This window comes from Peromyscus maniculatus, chromosome 19 (genome assembly GCF_049852395.1).
Source record: "Peromyscus maniculatus bairdii isolate BWxNUB_F1_BW_parent chromosome 19, HU_Pman_BW_mat_3.1, whole genome shotgun sequence".
Taxonomy (NCBI): Eukaryota; Metazoa; Chordata; class Mammalia; order Rodentia; family Cricetidae; genus Peromyscus; species Peromyscus maniculatus.
The window spans coordinates 58,864,972-58,881,646 of NC_134870.1; the positions used below are offsets into that span (position 1 = coordinate 58,864,972).

The 16,675-nt window shown below is 40.5% G+C and overlaps 1 protein-coding gene across 2 annotated transcripts in view; it reads right to left on the bottom strand.

The window, feature by feature from the left end:
• Positions 1 to 293: 293 nt before the first annotated feature.
• The window catches only part of Ptpn2 (protein tyrosine phosphatase non-receptor type 2), a 66,245-nt gene continuing 49,863 nt past the window's right edge, over positions 294 to 16,675 (bottom strand). For both annotated transcript variants that reach the window (XM_006970076.4, XM_006970077.4), the window contains 5 exons: positions 14,484 to 14,693; positions 11,835 to 11,987; positions 10,670 to 10,836; positions 7,913 to 8,014; positions 294 to 658 (listed from right to left, as the gene is read on the bottom strand). In XM_006970076.4, coding sequence (XP_006970138.2) covers positions 637 to 658; positions 7,913 to 8,014; positions 10,670 to 10,836; positions 11,835 to 11,987; positions 14,484 to 14,693 — 654 coding nt within the window. In that variant the 3' untranslated portion in view covers positions 294 to 636. The remainder of the gene's footprint in view (positions 659 to 7,912; positions 8,015 to 10,669; positions 10,837 to 11,834; positions 11,988 to 14,483; positions 14,694 to 16,675) is intronic.

Consider the following 16,675-nt stretch of genomic DNA (forward strand, 5'->3'; position numbering starts at 1 on the left):
TGCTGTGCTTACTCAGTTGAATGCTGACCACAAGGTAATACTATTAGAACGATTAACGTTTCCCTGAGTGACAAGAGCAATAGTGTAACTTTTCTGGTGTTGCTTTTGCCAAACCAGTACTACTTAGGACAGAAAGCCCATTGAAAGGTAGCTAGAGCCAAGTGACCTGTATTTGGAACGGATTGAAATTTAAATGTTAATTTCTAGCTACAAAAAAAAAAAATTGAGAAAATATTCACTATTAGAACTGGAGATGTCCTAAGATAACACATACACACACACAAACCAACAAATCTATTTAATAAAAATATTTAATGCTGCCAAAAAGTATAAAAATACATTAGGAATGGCAGTACAATACAAAGTAGTCTCTCCTAATTTATTTCCTTTACATCTTTCTACATTTCATACATGTTAAAAAACAATACATCAAATTAAAGGGTTTGCAAGTCTTCTGCTGGTGGTGTTCTTCATCCCCTGGATGTAAAGCTTACTTTGTAAACAGACAACTTGTGAGGCAATCTACAGGGTTAGCAAGCCTCACTTTAGTTTCCGGAGTGGGCTTCATTCAGGTCTTGCTTTGCACATCAAACGTTCAAAATTTATAGCTGCAGAATAGTCTCAAGTCATGAATATTTAGGTGTCTGTCAATCTTGGCCTAAAACATAAAATAAGAAGTCATCTATTCAATTCATATTTACCACACACACAGATGTACACAGATACAAACATGAAAGGACTAACACTGAACTGAAAAGTCAACCAAAAACCATTCCAACATGTCACATCCAGTCACACTGAGTGCCTCCCCAAATGGCGGGTGTCCCAATAGAAGTAGTGGTGTAAGACAGACTGATAGGATGTATCGTAGTGACTCACTTCTTCAATAATTACTGAATCTTTCAGGCCACCCTGTTTTATTCAAGAAATGACCTCTACACAATATACCAAGAGACAGACAAGTTTAAAAAATAATGTAGCCACAAGAATATAGCAAGATTTTATTATATGTGCTAGACTTACCCATACTTTGATTTCAATGCAAAAGTCTAATCCAGTTTGGACAACCACTGTAACACTGCTAGAAAGCTTAAATACAAAGTTTGGACAAAAAGTTGGCTTGTACCTTTAAGTTGGATTTTCAGCCTTTGTATTTTCTCCTGAAGGATACTACTAACGATTATGACTACTGAAGTAAGTAAAACATGACAGTTCAGTGCATTTTAATGCCAAAAGTAAAACAGAAAAAAAAAAGAAAAAAGAGAAGGCATTTAAACAAAGAGAAAGGATGTGACTGTTAAAAGCAGTAGTTTTTGCTGTATTTTACAATTATTTGCCAGTAACCAAACCTTTTGGGAGGTTAAAAGTATTTCCGTTTTTACACCAACTCCCTTACCCCACCCCATCCCACCCCCTTCTCTCTCCCACACACAGGCTACCAACGTAAATGCTTGCTAACTTTTGTATTGTCGCCATGTATAGACAGGAAATAAACCGATCTCCATCATTTAGGGTCCCCTCCCCAGTCATGAGAATGAAGATTCTTCTTGCCTACCGGCTTGTCTCCCTAAGGCAGGCAGCTCTACCAGGCTCCTGTGGTGCTCTACAGAGTCTCGTTTGATTTCTCAACACTGACTACTCATAATGTTGTCATTAGGAAACCATACTCTTTACATGTCAGCCGGTCACAGAAAAACCATGATGCTTATTGAAGAGTCAGGAACCTGGAACCCAAGTGGTTGGTTCTGTCTGCAGCAGGATGTGGGATGGGACAGAAGGGGTGAGGTAGTGCTTCAGCACAGACGATTTCTGGGAATCCACGGACACAAAGTATTTTAAAGGGGATTTTCCCCCCTTTCACTTCATTAAGCACATTTGTTCAGATTTTTAGTTAAGAATGGGTTGTCTACTATTTCCTTATTTAAATGTCTGGTTTAAATAAAAACTTGAAATAAAGAACAGTGGTGTGATACACTGAGAAATGCCTGAGTCTTGGAGGCACTGAAATCACAGCCTGGAGTTTGCATCTCAACTTTATCTGCACTAAGCTGGGTGATCATGCATGAGTTACTTCTGACTTAAGGATGGTACTATCTAAAGTGGCATGAAACCTAATCAGATTAAGTATTTAAACTGGCTGGCAGAACTGCAGATGTTCAACATGCACACATTGTCACCCTTTCTTAGTGTTTTTTAAATACACATTTACCAAGAATAATAAAACTGCCACTTAAAAATAGACAAGATGTGGTTTTTAGAACTCATTACTTCTTTACAAATAGTGTTTAGAGGTAATAAAATAAGAGGAAATCTTTAGAATAACTTTTAGGAAATGATTTTCTTTGTAAGACTATAAAGGTAAGTGGGCTTTTTAGATAGTTCTATTATATTTACTTGAATGGATCTTTACCACTTTATTTCTAATAAGGCAAGAATAATGGGTCCAGGCAAACCAAGTGGAATGAGCTGTGGTGGTGTTCTGGGGACCAGCTGTCTCCATGCGGCTGCTGCAAACACTGCAGTGTTCTTCCCTGATCCATGGCGAACACGCCCATGGCAGAGGGAAAGTCACACTGCATTAAAAGTGGATTTGCTATGAGACATTTACACTAGCATTCTATTGAGATCATCCAGGGCTAACCACGGTAAGCCAAACATGCTTTAAAGGAACTTACCCAGGTTTCCTCTCCTCAACTTTCCAAACTTAAAAGATTTTTTAAAATAGTCATTTAAAATATCGACAGCATCATGGGTCTGAAAAATCTTATGCCTAATGAGTGACTACAAAGAATAATTCGATGCTTCTTAAAAATGGTCTCTGTAAAGAAAAAAAAAATCCCATGCAATTCTCCTTGCAGCAGCCCCAACCAAACAGGTAAGGTAAAAAGTAGATAACATCCAAGCAGACCCTATCGGTGATAACCTCACAACTCACCGCTCACATCCACCGTGCATCTTACAACCAAGCAGAGCTCTAAAGTCAGAGATGGTCAGGGCTCTTTTAATACTAAATGTCAGCCTTCACCAAGCCCATCAGGCAGGCCAAGCTCAAGCACGGCTCACAGTGGCAATGGCACCACACTGGGGGAGTGACAGCAGGGAAGAGGCCCACTGGCAGAGGACCATGGGTTCCCCCGTGGCCACAGCTGAGAGAAAGCACTTGTACAGGATGGCTTGAAGCTGTCCTAGGGCCCAGGAAGGAACACACTGGCCGTGTAACACGTCCCTGACTGAGGACTGACTCCTAGGCAGAGCAGGAATGGAGGAAGACACAACATGAGTTCCTCCTTCCATACTCAGTGGGACAATGATAGAGCTGTAATTCCAGGTATAAATGCTACATTGTGTTGATATTGTCTGATAAAAACTGAAGACCAGCTGGGCGGTGGTGGCACACACCTTTAATCCCAGCACTTGGGAGGTAGAAGCAGGCAGATCTCTGTGAGTTCGAGGCCAACCTGGTCTACAAAGTGAGTTCCAGGACAGCCAAGGCTGTTATACAGAGAAACTCTTGTCTTAAAAAACCAAAACCAACCAACCAACCAAACTGAAGACCAGTATGAGGAAGAAATGGTATTCGACCCAAACAAGTGAGTTCAGGGAAAGGATGAATAGAACACATCTCCTCTGGAGTAAGCCACTGCCAATAACCAAGGCCTGCATTTCAAGTTATGAGACGACAAATTGAATGAGGAAAAACATTTAATTTTGGGGGAGGAAAGGTATATACAAGATTCTGTGACAAAGAAATATAAAGGAATCTCAAAAAGAGACTTTATTAGCTGTTGGCATATAAACAAAACGTGCATTTCTGTTAGCACTTAGTTCCAAACTAAACAGACAGACCAAGTTCAGCCAGATGAAAGCCCTCACGAGCCCTGCGAAGCTTCCTACCAAACACCAGACCACACAGAATCCATGCCATGTCTACATATGCTGCTCATCAGGACCCAGGGATGGCCCTACTAGAAGGAAGTATGAATAGATCTTGACTAAAGGCCTGAAATCTTATCTGAACATTTAAAGAAACAGGCTACACATCTAGGGACATCTGGTTAAAGACTACAGTTTTAAAACAGTTTCCTCAAGATTCATATTTGGGGCTGGAGGGATGCTTCAGAGGTTAAGAGCACTGAATGCTCTCCCAGAGGTCCTGAGTTCAATTCCTAGCAACCACATGATGGCTCACAGCCATCTGTAATGAGATCTGGTGCCCTCTTCTGACCTGCAGGCAGAACACTGTATACATAATAAATCTTTTTAAAAAAATTTATATTTGAAAGCTGTGTGCAGCAGCATGTGCCTATGGTGTTAGCTGCTCAACAGGCTGAAGAAGAAAGTCATTTGAGCTGAGGAGTTTAAGGCCATGCTTGGGAAACAGCAAGACACTGTCTCAAAACAAAACAAGAAATGAATGAATAAACAAACCCACCCAACAACCACCACAAATAAAGATTTATATATGTAAGTAAAAATGAAGGCAGTGTAGATTTTTAATCTGTGAAATGACTTGACAGGCATTACATCTAGAAATGTAAATCTGTTAAATGAATTGTATACAATGGCCAATAAAGTTGCTTTTACTGCCATCAAGTTCCAGTCTCTATTTTGAAAGGACTCAACAGGAGTCTTTCTGTGCCTAGCAGGAAATGGTAGTTGCCACCCCAGGAACTGGTGTAGAGAGCAAGGAAGAGAACTAGAGGTTGTTGCCCATCGTCACTAAAAAATGTGGACATACTTTTGAAATCGTAACATCAACTATAGTTTATTTAAGACAGAAGAACAAGTCAAGTGCATGTGAAATGAACTCGGGGATTAGGACGCTTTCCTTTGATGCACCTGGAAAGCACAGCTATTTGAACAGAAGTGGAAAAATACATCTTCTCACTTTTTCCTGTTCACTCTTAGGTACAAATGCTAACACAATGAAATGGATAAAAAGAAAGAACCAAGATGTGGAAAGCTGACAAATGTGTTCAGAGTCTCTGCTGAACTTGACAAATGGTCTCTACATATGCATACATTTAAAAAGAACTGTTTTCACACTTTGTGTTTGAGCATGCATAGATAGAAACCAGTGAGCAGATATAACACGGTACCTGGTTAACCTTGGAAAGGCGTATGTAACCACAGGTGTAGCTACTGATCATGGCATTAAAGCAAGGCAGGAAAAGATAGGAATTAAGGATTCTTTTCTGTAAATAATAAGCCCCTTTAAAAATAACTTTTCTTTTCCCAATTTATTAAGACAGAATTTGAAGTCAAACTATTTCTAAATTAGTTAAAATCAGTAAATAGCACAAGGCCAATGCACACAGCTCAAAGATGTAGAGCGCCCAGAAACCACTGACTTCCCTCTTCTGGCTAGCACCTAAGACGGCATGGTGTCTCACCAGCACAGCTCACTTCCGACAAGGCCAGCATGATGCCCATTGGCACTGTGATCAAACGCCAAGTACACTTAGTAAGCAGTACAAAAACGTCATTTAAAGCTGCGGCTGTCCAAACTCCTCCTTAAAGATCTGCTCAGGAGAAAGACAAGCTCTGCCAAAGGGCCCGAGGATCTGCTACACCAAATGTGTTCTCAGAAGCACTCAGTGCACACCGAGAAGCAAAGAGAGCAGGTTCAATGCTATCTCTAGAAGGCACATCCTGGAAAGGGCTGGGTGCAGCCTTATTGGTATTTTCTTCTAAGAAGCTGTTTAAGCTGAGGCTATCTTCAATTGGACTCCTTTCTTTCAAGCCAGGGGCTCAGTGTATATCCTTGGCTGGCTTGGAACTTGCTATGTAGACCAGGCCAGGCCGTAATTCACAGGTCTTGGCCTCCTTAGTGATGAGATTAAAGGTGTGAGTCACCTTGTCCTGTTTCAACTGGAATCTTAATAAAGTCTACTAGGCTAACATAACACACTGCATTTTGGAAAAACAAGCCAATAAATAGATAGCACTCAAAACCAATAACCACCTAATTCTAAAGCATAAGAATCTTGCTGTTTAAACAGGTGTAATGCAAACTGACAAGAGGAAACATCCTGCTTACCTGTTCTCCATTTCAAAGTTACAGGACATAGTAATACCGAATCAGACTCAGACATTCATTACATGACTGTATTTAGTGTGCAGTACCACCTACATCCCGCTTTCAGACTTTCAGTAAGTTTACCACATTCAAGACTGATTCTCAAGGCAATTCACAGCTCCTACAGTTTTCAAACTGCCTTAAATTAACTGTCTCATTTAAAGTAATTAAGCCTTATAATGCAATTTGACATGATATATGAAAGACACAAAGCAGAGATGCTGTCCTGGTGGTTTGGAACCTCTCCACTGCCTGGGTAATGCTCCTGAAATCCAAAGCACAGACTATGAAACCACCAAAACCCTGTTAGTGGTTATATGCTTCAAAAAAACTCATTACAAAGGTAAGGGACAATGTAAGTTTGTACACCAATGTACTATTTATTGAACTTAGAAAGAACTTGAATTTTTTAACTTCAAAATTTCAGTCCAATGGGCTGAAATGCTATATATAAAACGCTGGCTCCTTTTACTTACTAATCATAAATTATCCTGTTCAGGTAATTACATTAACATTTTCACAAAAAAAAGGAAAAAAAAAAAGAACAGTGTAAGTCATGCATGGGCTTTACAGCAATCAATTTCTTTTCTTTTAACCACTTCAGTTTTTTGAGACAGTGTTTCTTGTAGTCCTGGCTGGCCTTGAACTTGTGATCCTTCTGCCTCTATCTCTCAAGTGCTGAGATGACTGGTTTGCACCATCACATATGGCTAAGATCCAATTTCTTATTCTTGGTGTTTTCTGACCTCCCCTCCAGCGCCTCCTTTTCTACTTTTATTTTTAAAGATAGGAACTTGCTATGCAGTCTTGGCTGGCTTCAAACTTTTGAGCCTCTTGCCTTAGCTTCCTGAGCACTGTGTGTGCCATCACATCCTGCAGAAAACAGGATGGTTTTTGTTGTTGTTTAAACTAAGTCTTGACCAACTGTCACTTGACTATCACAGAAAGGAAAATTTTCCCTCAATGACATGTTTAGAAAAATTCTGTTTCTTTGCTTTTCTTTTTAAAACAAGATAAACCATAAAATACAAAAGAAATAAAACTGTGTAGTAGAAATAGCTTGCTCATAGTTTCAACTGCCTCTATCAAACTTCTGTTTAGGAAAGGGAAAATGTATCCGGTATACAACTGAGTCAACACACAATTTATTTTTCTATGGTAACAGACTTTCAAGTTGAAATTTTTAAAGTACATTTAACTACAAAAGTAAGATTAAATAGGTACTTATAAAATATATTTACCCTAAAATGGTTAAGCATATAAAGTTGTAATGCCCATTTCAACAGTACATTACACATTACACACATTATTTAAAGGATATTTTCTTTCCATTAATAATGTAGAAAAAACCACAATGTTTATTGCTTATATCAAGTGCAGGTTAAAATCCAGAAAGCCTCCAAAAGCCAATCCTTGTGATAAAGGATTTCTCAATATTGGTCAGTGAAACCATGATGCTCGACATGTGTGAACACAGCTGTAAGATGTAACAGTTTTCAACAAGCACGTTTGTCTTTATTTTGAGTCATTGAAGTTTGGGTCTCAGAGGAACCTGCAGTGATGAGTCCTGAGATGTTGGGCTTGTGACTGTGAATATCCCTTACTGGTTGGTGTCTAGTCTACATCAACGTTTCTGGGGTATGAGGCATTTGCTAACAAACCCTTGAGATTAATGCAGCCCTGTCAGCTACTAGTGCAGAAAGGTGCTGGGTGAAACTGTTTATTTATAGCACATTTCACTGAGAAGAAAACAGTGTCCAGCCAACCAAAGCGCCAACCAAAACGACTGACACAAACCCCATCCTAGTGAGAATAGGTTGCCAATATAACCACCTTTTTCTTTTTCGTTCAGTTTCATTGAGCCTCTGTTTCATCTGCTGCACCTTCTGAGCTGTGGTGGCCTTTCTGTCCTCTCGAATACGCTTCCGGAGAATACTGTGAATAGACAGAGACAAAGTAAAATGTCTGCAAGCAGGCCTTAATTACACTGACACGGGGGCCTGGCCACCAACCAACCACAGAAATTCTCAGTATACATCTTCTTCTGATAATGTAACAATCAAGGGAAAGTCAATTGATCCACACGCCATGATACACTCTGCCAATCTGGGTATAATTTCTGGTACAGTGATAGTAACACTCTTCTAGGACCCGAAGGTAAGCCAGACATTTTTTCAAAACTGCCTGCTTCCTCCTCTTTCCTCTCTCTCTTTCCCAAACAGCTGAGAGGGGACAGACTGGAGGTTCTCCAGCATCTGGTCCCTTTTTGTTACAGCAAACTAAAGCTCAAAGTCCTTTGATGAATACTCTTGACTATTTCTATGAATGCTGTTTGGAGGGTGCCTACTCTTCTGTTTAACCATACAAATTTCTAACTGCCATCTTCCTGTCAATATGGAATTTTATTTCACTGAAAGCTCTCTGCATCCAGGGCAACAAGTCCTAGATTCACAGAAGAATGGTCAATGTCAACATGTCAACCACTGAACTCTTCCTCTACAAAAAAATTATCTCAAACCCCATCTCTTTTCATTTACACATGTGACAGCAAACACCTGACCAGCTTCAGTCTTGGCAGTGATTTTTTTAAGTCACAGCTCTGAACATTTCTCCTGATAAAGAAAATCTTGACTGCCTTTTCAGTATCTATTAGATCCCAAGACAGTTCCTGGTCAAAATGTTTAACTTCAATCTAACTAAGAAAAACAATGATTAAAGAAATCCAAACTCCGAGACATTCTAAAAGATCGTCTGACAAGCAAAGGAGAAAAGGTGTGGAACCTCTTCCAGACTGGGGATACCACAGCATCACCTCACTAGATACAAGCATGAGCCCTGACTAGATGGAAGACTCTCGACTTATTTTTAGAAACAGATCTCATTATGCAAGCCTGGCTATCCTGGAACTTGAGATTCTCCTGCCTCAGCCCCCTGAGTGCTAGAGTATAGGTATACACCTCTGAGTTTCTTTTTTAATTAAAATTTTTAATTTAATTACTGTACTTGTGTGTATGCTGGGGAGGAGAGGGAGGGAGGGAGAGAGAACCTGCAGAGGTCAAAGGAAAACTGTGGGAAGTCGGGTATCTTCCTCTTATGATGGGATTCAGTGATCAAACTTAGGCTGTGAGGCACTTATTTGCTGGCCATCATTTAAAAACAAACAAAAACCCAAAGACAAGGGTTCCAGGCTGGCCTCCAAGGCAGTGTGTAACTAAGGATGACCTCCACTTCTGACCCTGCTGCTTCTTCAAGTGCTGGAATTCCTCACCCACTTCGTAAGTGGTGCCGGAGCTGTTAACACAGGGCTCTGTGCACATGAGGCAAGCTCCATCTTCAGTCACGGACTGGATTTTCTTATTAACACCAAAGTTGGAATCATCAGAAGTAAGCGGTGTGCATCTATAGTGCTAAGTCCTATGGAGTCTTGCTTGTCTTTTTCTTTTCATTCTTTTTTGTTTTTTGAGACAAGGTTTCTCTGTGTACCCCTGGCTGTCCTGGAACGCACTTTGTAGACCAAAATTCAGAGATCCACCTGCCTCTCTTTTCCAAGTGCTGGGATCTAAGGTGTGTGCTACCAATGCCCAGGTGTTTGTCTTTTTCTTTTTTCCTTTCTTTTTTTTCTTTTTTGGTTTTTTGAGACAGGGTTTCTCTGTGTAGTTTTGGTGCCTGTCTGGGATCTCACTCTGTAGACCAGGCTGGCCTCGAACTCACAGAGCTCTGCCTGGCTCTGCCTCCCGAGTGCTGAGATAAAGGTGTGCACCACCACTGCTTGTCTTTTTCTTATTACTTATTATATAAACAGCCTCCCTTGCCTGTGTGAAAGTTGTGTGAAAAGTCAGAATGCTTACTACTGTAAGCTAGGAAAGGTATTTGCTAGAATTTGCTCTAAGAAATGAAAATTCACCATAACAACTCATAAAGTGATATATAAGTAAAAAGATCTAAGAGTACAAATAAGGGAGCCAGTCTGCTTTGTGTGCATATTTCCTTTTGCCAGGATACCAGGAGGAACAACTTTTAAACTTCTACCGGTAGTCTAAACTACTAAAGCCATAAATAAGGAGTTAATTTGCTCCATTAAAATACATCTTTAAAATATAAAGGCACAAGTACCTGTATATTGAAATGTTAGCTTTTATAAAATGCAGGCAAATACTTTTTCCCCTTGATGCTTAGGACTGAGCCCAGGGCATTGTCTATATTGAATGTAAGTTCTGCCACTGAGCTATACCTACAGTCCCAGAAAGGTGAATTTTGACTAATTTCTTTCTTTCTTTTTTTTAGTTTTAAGAGACAGGGTTTCTCTGTGTAGCCTTGGCTGTCCCAGAACTTACTCTGTAGACCAAGCTGGCCTCAAACTCACAGAGTTCCACCTGCCTCTGCCTCCCGAGTGCTGGAATTAAAGGAGTGCACCACCACAGACCAGCTTGTGCTGGCTTTCTTAATGAGGCAGTAAACTCTTTGAAAACATTTCTGTCATCAAACACCACCCAAACACTTTGACCTAAGTAAAAGATCTATATTATTTCACACATCCAGAATTTATTAAATAGCCTCATCCTTCTTAGTAGGTCACCACATGGCACATACCTCTCACTGTTCTCTTCCACAGTGTCTTGCATCTTAGAAGAAAGTCCTGTTAGTTTTTCCTCTTCTGAACCTATTTTCTTTCCATTGTACTTTTCAGTCATTGCTCTGTTTTGTGAATGATCACAGACAGGAGACAAATCTTCTTTAGAGAGTTCTCTCCACCGTTTCTAGGTACAGAAGAGAAGTAGTAAGTGTGGAATAATTTTTTGGTACACTTTGAAGATGCATCACTTGCACTGGCTTAATAAAAAGCTAAATGGCCAAGTGCTAGGCAGATTTTAAGGGAAGAGAAAATGGTGGGAAGGAGAAGGCAGAGACCCAGGAAACAAGGAGGAAGCAGGAAAGCAGGATGAACAGTACATAGATAAGGTAAATGAGCCTGGGGCAGCATATAGATTAATAGAAACAGGCAAGTTTAAGTTGTAAGAGCTGGCTAAAAACAAGCCTAAGCTATCAGCCCGACTTTCATAATTAATAATGAGTCTCTATGTCATAATTGGGGGCTGACTACCACAAGAGAAAAATCCAGGTAGCCAGATGTCTCTCTCATTTCTTAGTTTTGGAAGTTGTTTTCTCTACACTTCCTGTTTACTCTTGCTTGAAAACACAAACATGTACACACCCATAAAAATAATCACATAAAGGCAGGCGGTGGTGGCACATGCCTTTAATTCCAGCATTTGGGTGGCAGAGGGAGGCAGAGCTCTGAGTTCGAGTCTAGCCTGGTCTCTGCCTCCCAAATGCTGGAATTAAAGGCATGTGCCACCACTGCCTGCCTTCATGTGATTTTTTTTTTTTTTAAAGTCAGGATCTCAATATAAAGTACCAGGCTGGCCTTGAGCTCTCAGCAACGGGCTTACCAACTCTGCCTCTTGAATGCTGGGAAGTTTTTTTTTTTTTTTTTTTTTTTTTGAGACAGGGTTTCTCTGTGTAGCTTTGGAGCCTATCCTGGAACTCGCTCTATAAACCAGGCTGGCCTCAAACTCAGAGATCTGCCTGCCTTTGCCTTCTGAGTGCTGGGATTAAAGGCTTGTGCCACCACCGCCTGGAGAATGCTGGGAAGTTTTATAATTTCAAGACAGCCAGCTGGTCTACCAAACTGAGTAAGGAAAGAATGCGGATATAGATGGAGTCTGGTTACCTAACATTAGTGACAGTGATTTACCTGTATATTTGAATCTCCTTGTGTGTACTTTGCTCCTTCTATTATGGCCATATAGGAGAATCTGAGCTGGTCTGGTGTCTGAATAAGTCCCATTCGATACTTTCTCATATTCAGTAATACTTGTTTCACATTAACACCCTCTCCTTTTTCCATCTGCAAGAAAGCCAAAACCAAGTTGTCTGAGTCCAGAAAACAGAAGCAATACAAGGTGACTGCTCAGACCTTAGCTGTGCTGTGGTTCTTCTTAAAGAAAAAATGATTTGACACATGGTGGCAACCACCCATTATTCTTGCACAGCCAAAGAATTACAGTCATAGCCATGGAGGGATGTTGATGACTCATACGCAGCTTGTACTCACCCCCAACTCTTACATAGTTTAGGACTACCTGCCTAGGGATGGTAATCCTCACAGTGGGCTAGGTCCTCCTATATCAACAGTAATCAAGATACATCTCTACAAATAACACCAATCTGATCTACAGAATTTTTAATTGAAGTGTTCCTCTGAGATGACTCTAGGCTGTGTCAAATTGACAGTTGAAGCTAACCAGAACAGAAAAATATCATTAATTCACAGAATTTTCATAGTAACCCTGGGAAGTACATTAATTAGCCTTGGCTTTTAAATGAGAGATGAAATACTTATCCATGACAGAAAATAAATTTAATACCACATGTGAATTTAACTGAAGGCAGAAGTTTCTAATTCTGCTTACAAAGCTACCAGAAAGGGGGTGGTGGTAGCGTGTGTTTAGAGACATATTCTCGTGTTGCCCAGGCTAGCTCAAACTCCAAATGTTCTTGTTTCTCTTGTCTCCATCACCTAAGCATGGGATTATGGGCATGTACCACCACATTGGCTTAAAAAATATTTAAAGTCAGATAACAATTTGTGGGAGTTGACTTTCTCATACCCAGTAGGATCTAAGGTAGAATTCAGGCCATCAGGCTGGGCAACAAATATCTTACCTGCTCAACCAGTCTGCTAGCACCCAATTTTCAAATATATTTTTAAAAAATTACAAATTATATTGTGCATATATATATATATGACGGATGAATGTATTTGTGGAGGCACATACATATCCATGTGTGTGGAGACCAGTGGCACATTATCAGGTATCTTCCTCAATTGCTTTTTCTTTTGAGACAGGGTCTCTATTATGTAGCTATGGCTGTCCTGTCCTGGATCTTGCAATGTAGACCAGGCTAGCTTGGAACTCAGAGAATCTTCTCCTTCTGATGGGGTTAAAGGTGTATGCCACTACACCTGGACTTCTTTCTTGTTTTTTAAGACAGGTCTCAATGATCTGGGTAAGCTGGCTGGTCAGTGAGTTCTAGGGATCCACCTGACTCCACTCCCACCCCCCCCCCAAGTTCTGGGATTACAATTATGTACCACTGTGCCTGGCTTCTAAGTGTATGCTGGGAATCTGAACTTGAACCCTCTCGCTTGCCATCTCCCCAGTTGAGACTGGGATTTCCTTTGGAGGTGGGATCTTACTAGGTAACCCTTGCAGGCCTCAGATGATAGGCATGCACTAACTACTAAATCGATATTTTTTTCCTTTTGCCATTTCTCTCTCTTTTAGGTTGGGACACTTAATTTTATTCTTCCTTTCTTGGATAGGGTCTCACTCCTTAGCCCAAGCTGTCCTCAAACTTGAGGCAAAATTTCTGTGTCAGCTTACTTAAGTGTTGGGATGACAGGTTCAACACACGCCTGGCTGAGAAAAACTTCTTAGAAAATCTTTGGAATTGTTTGGGACACACTCATATACCAGCCAGGAGATAAACAATGGAAGCTAGAGATTTTCTATGAGAAAGTACAGGTTTAACCTAAAAAAAAAATCTAGAGTTTTAATATATGACATTAGAACGTACTGTTCCCTATAGAAACAGTTAAAAACAAATTAAGGGGCTAGGTGGTTAAGAGAACTGGCTGCTATTGCAGAAGACCAGGGTTTGGTTCCCAGCACACACAGATGCCTTACAATTATGTGCAACTCAAGTTTTAGGAATCCAATGCTCTCTTCTGACCTCCTCAGATACCAGTCAGGCACATGATACACATACATATTTGTAGGGAAAACACAAACATAATTTTAAAATCTTTTACAAATGTTTATCAGCTGGGTGGCATGCATGTTTAATCCCAGAACTAGGGAGGCAGAGGCAGGTGAATCTCTTGAGTTCGAGGCCAGCCAAATGAGTTCTAGAGATAGCCAGGGCTACACAGGGAAGCCCTTCATTGATATTATAAAACCATAAACCAAAGCAAAGCGAGCCAGGCAGTGGTGACGCACACCTTTGATCCCAGCGCTCAGGCAGATCTCTGTGAATTCGAGGCCAGCCTGGTCTACAGAGCAAGATCCAGGACAGGAACCAAAACAACACAGAGAAACCCTGTCTCGAAAAACAAAAACAAAAAACAAAGCAAAGCAAAAACACGAAACTGGCCAGGCAGGGTGGTGCATGCCTTTAATCCTAGTACTCAAGAGGCAGAGGCAGTTGGATCTCTGTGAGTTTGAGACTAGCCTGGTCTACAAACAGAGTTACAGGACAGCCAAGGCTATTACATGGAGATCAAACCAAACCAAACCAAAAAAGCTCCCAAAACTGAAATGAGGTCACCAGAGACACTTACCAGAACAAGACAGGTGTCTACAAGAGAGAAGGTACCAGAGCGCCCAATGCCTGCACTGCAGTGGATCACTGCAGGTCCGTGGTCTGGGTTCAAGGAGCCAGATTCTCTAACTTTAAACAAGAAATTTAGGAATGAAGCTGGTGACTCAGGAACTCCAAAATCTGGCCAGGTGGTATAATGAAAGTGAGATATTGTTCTGGTTTCACCACTCTGAAATGTGAAAATCAAGGGGAAGTTAGCTCTCGTTTTTTAAATAATTTTTTTAGATTTATTTATTTTATGTATCCGAGTGCTGTATCTCCATGAACATCTGCAGGCCAGAAGAGAGTATCAGATCCTATTATAGATGGTTGTGAACCACTGTGTGGTTGCTAGGAATTGAACTCGGAACCTCTGGAAGAACAGCCAGTGCTCTTAACCACTGAGCCATCTCTGTAAGCCCTTAATTTTTTTTCTTATACACACACATAATTATTGCTGCAGAAACATGTTTTGAAACATGTGAAAACAAAAATACTAGAGATGGGGCTACAGCAGTGGAAACAGCGCTTGCCTTATATGTAAAAAGCCCTGGGTCATACACCAAACTCTGGCTGAATCCCTAGCAGCACATAAAACTGGGTGTAGTGGTGCATGCCTGTAATACCAGCATTCAGGAGTTAGAGATAGGAAGATCAGAAGCTCCAGGCCATCTTTGACTATACAGGGAATTTCAAGGCCATTCTGAGACCTGTCTCAACAAAAACAACCAAACAAATGAACAAAGTAACTAGGTGACCTATAAAACATGTGAGGACCATGAAAAACTGGACAGGAAGAAAACCAAACCTTTGGCCCTAAGTATACAATAATGTAGCTACATTTTCTCTACAAGGAAAAGAGATTTCCTAAGAGCAACCACAAAAGGTATTTCCACCCATCTAAAAAGTACATGTATGTCTTTATCTTTTCTACAGATCTTTAGTTGTTAGCATATCACATATTAATATCAACTCAAACAGTATTTCACTTTATGAAGTGTCTATGGACTAGATCCATTCCACATTTCCTTATTTTCTAATTATACTAGTTTCTATTAACAACTCAAAGCATTCTCCATTGTTTTTCTAACTTACTCTAATTCACAGTGCAAACAAAGGAGATAAACAGGAAAGAATTGGCCTCTCTGATACTCAGGGTGACAGCAACATGTTTGCAGTCTATTGTGTATACGTGTCAGAACCATGTACCAAGGAGAGATTCATGGACTTCTGGAGAAAAGATCTAGGTAAATATTCCTGAGATCATATGCTACACTTATTTTACCATTTTCTTCCCAACTCAATGAAATCAAATTTCTGTATGTCACTTCCAAGTTTTTTTTTTTTTTTTTCAAGTCTTTTTTAACCTTTGTGCAACTTTCAACACTAGTTAAGTACCAGGAGCTATCCGACTGAGCCTACTGGCATAAGATGTTTTATACACAACTATACTTTTATTTGATTTCCACAACAGCCTGCAAATACACAATTTCCATCTCATAGATGAGGAAACCATACCTCTACTGAGTAGCAGAACAGGAATGTGAATCCAGCAATGCTCTCTTTATTACCAAGGATGTTGTTCTGCTTTTTCTTGGTGATGGGTACTAAACCCCAAACCTTCAAGCAAGCCAAGAACGTACCTTACAACTCAGCTCTATTCACTACCCACTTATGGTTTAGTTTTCGGTTCTTGGGACTTGATCTAGGGCCTAGAGTATACTAAGCAAGTGCTTGGTCACCAAGCTATACCCAAAACCTACAACATCCCTTCTTGTATTTTTAGTAATTTTTTTTCCTTTCTTTTTTCTGTTCCTTTTGTGAGACAGGGTTTCTCTGTGTAACCCTGGCCATCCCGGAACTCACTCTGTAGACCAGGCTAGCCTTGAACTCACAGAGATCTGCCTGTCTCTGCCTCCTGAGTGCTGGGATTAAAGGCATATGCCACCACCACATAGCATGATTATTGACTTATTGCACTTATGTGTATGTCTGAATGTCTGCATATATCTATGTGCATCGTATATGTACCAGAGGCTGTGGAGGCCAGAAGAGGGCATTGGTTTCCCTAGAGCTGGAGTTACAGGCAATGGTGAGCCTCCTGACACAGGTACTGGGAGCTGAGCCTATGCTTTCTGCAGGAACAGCGGGTACTCTTAAACACTGAGACTT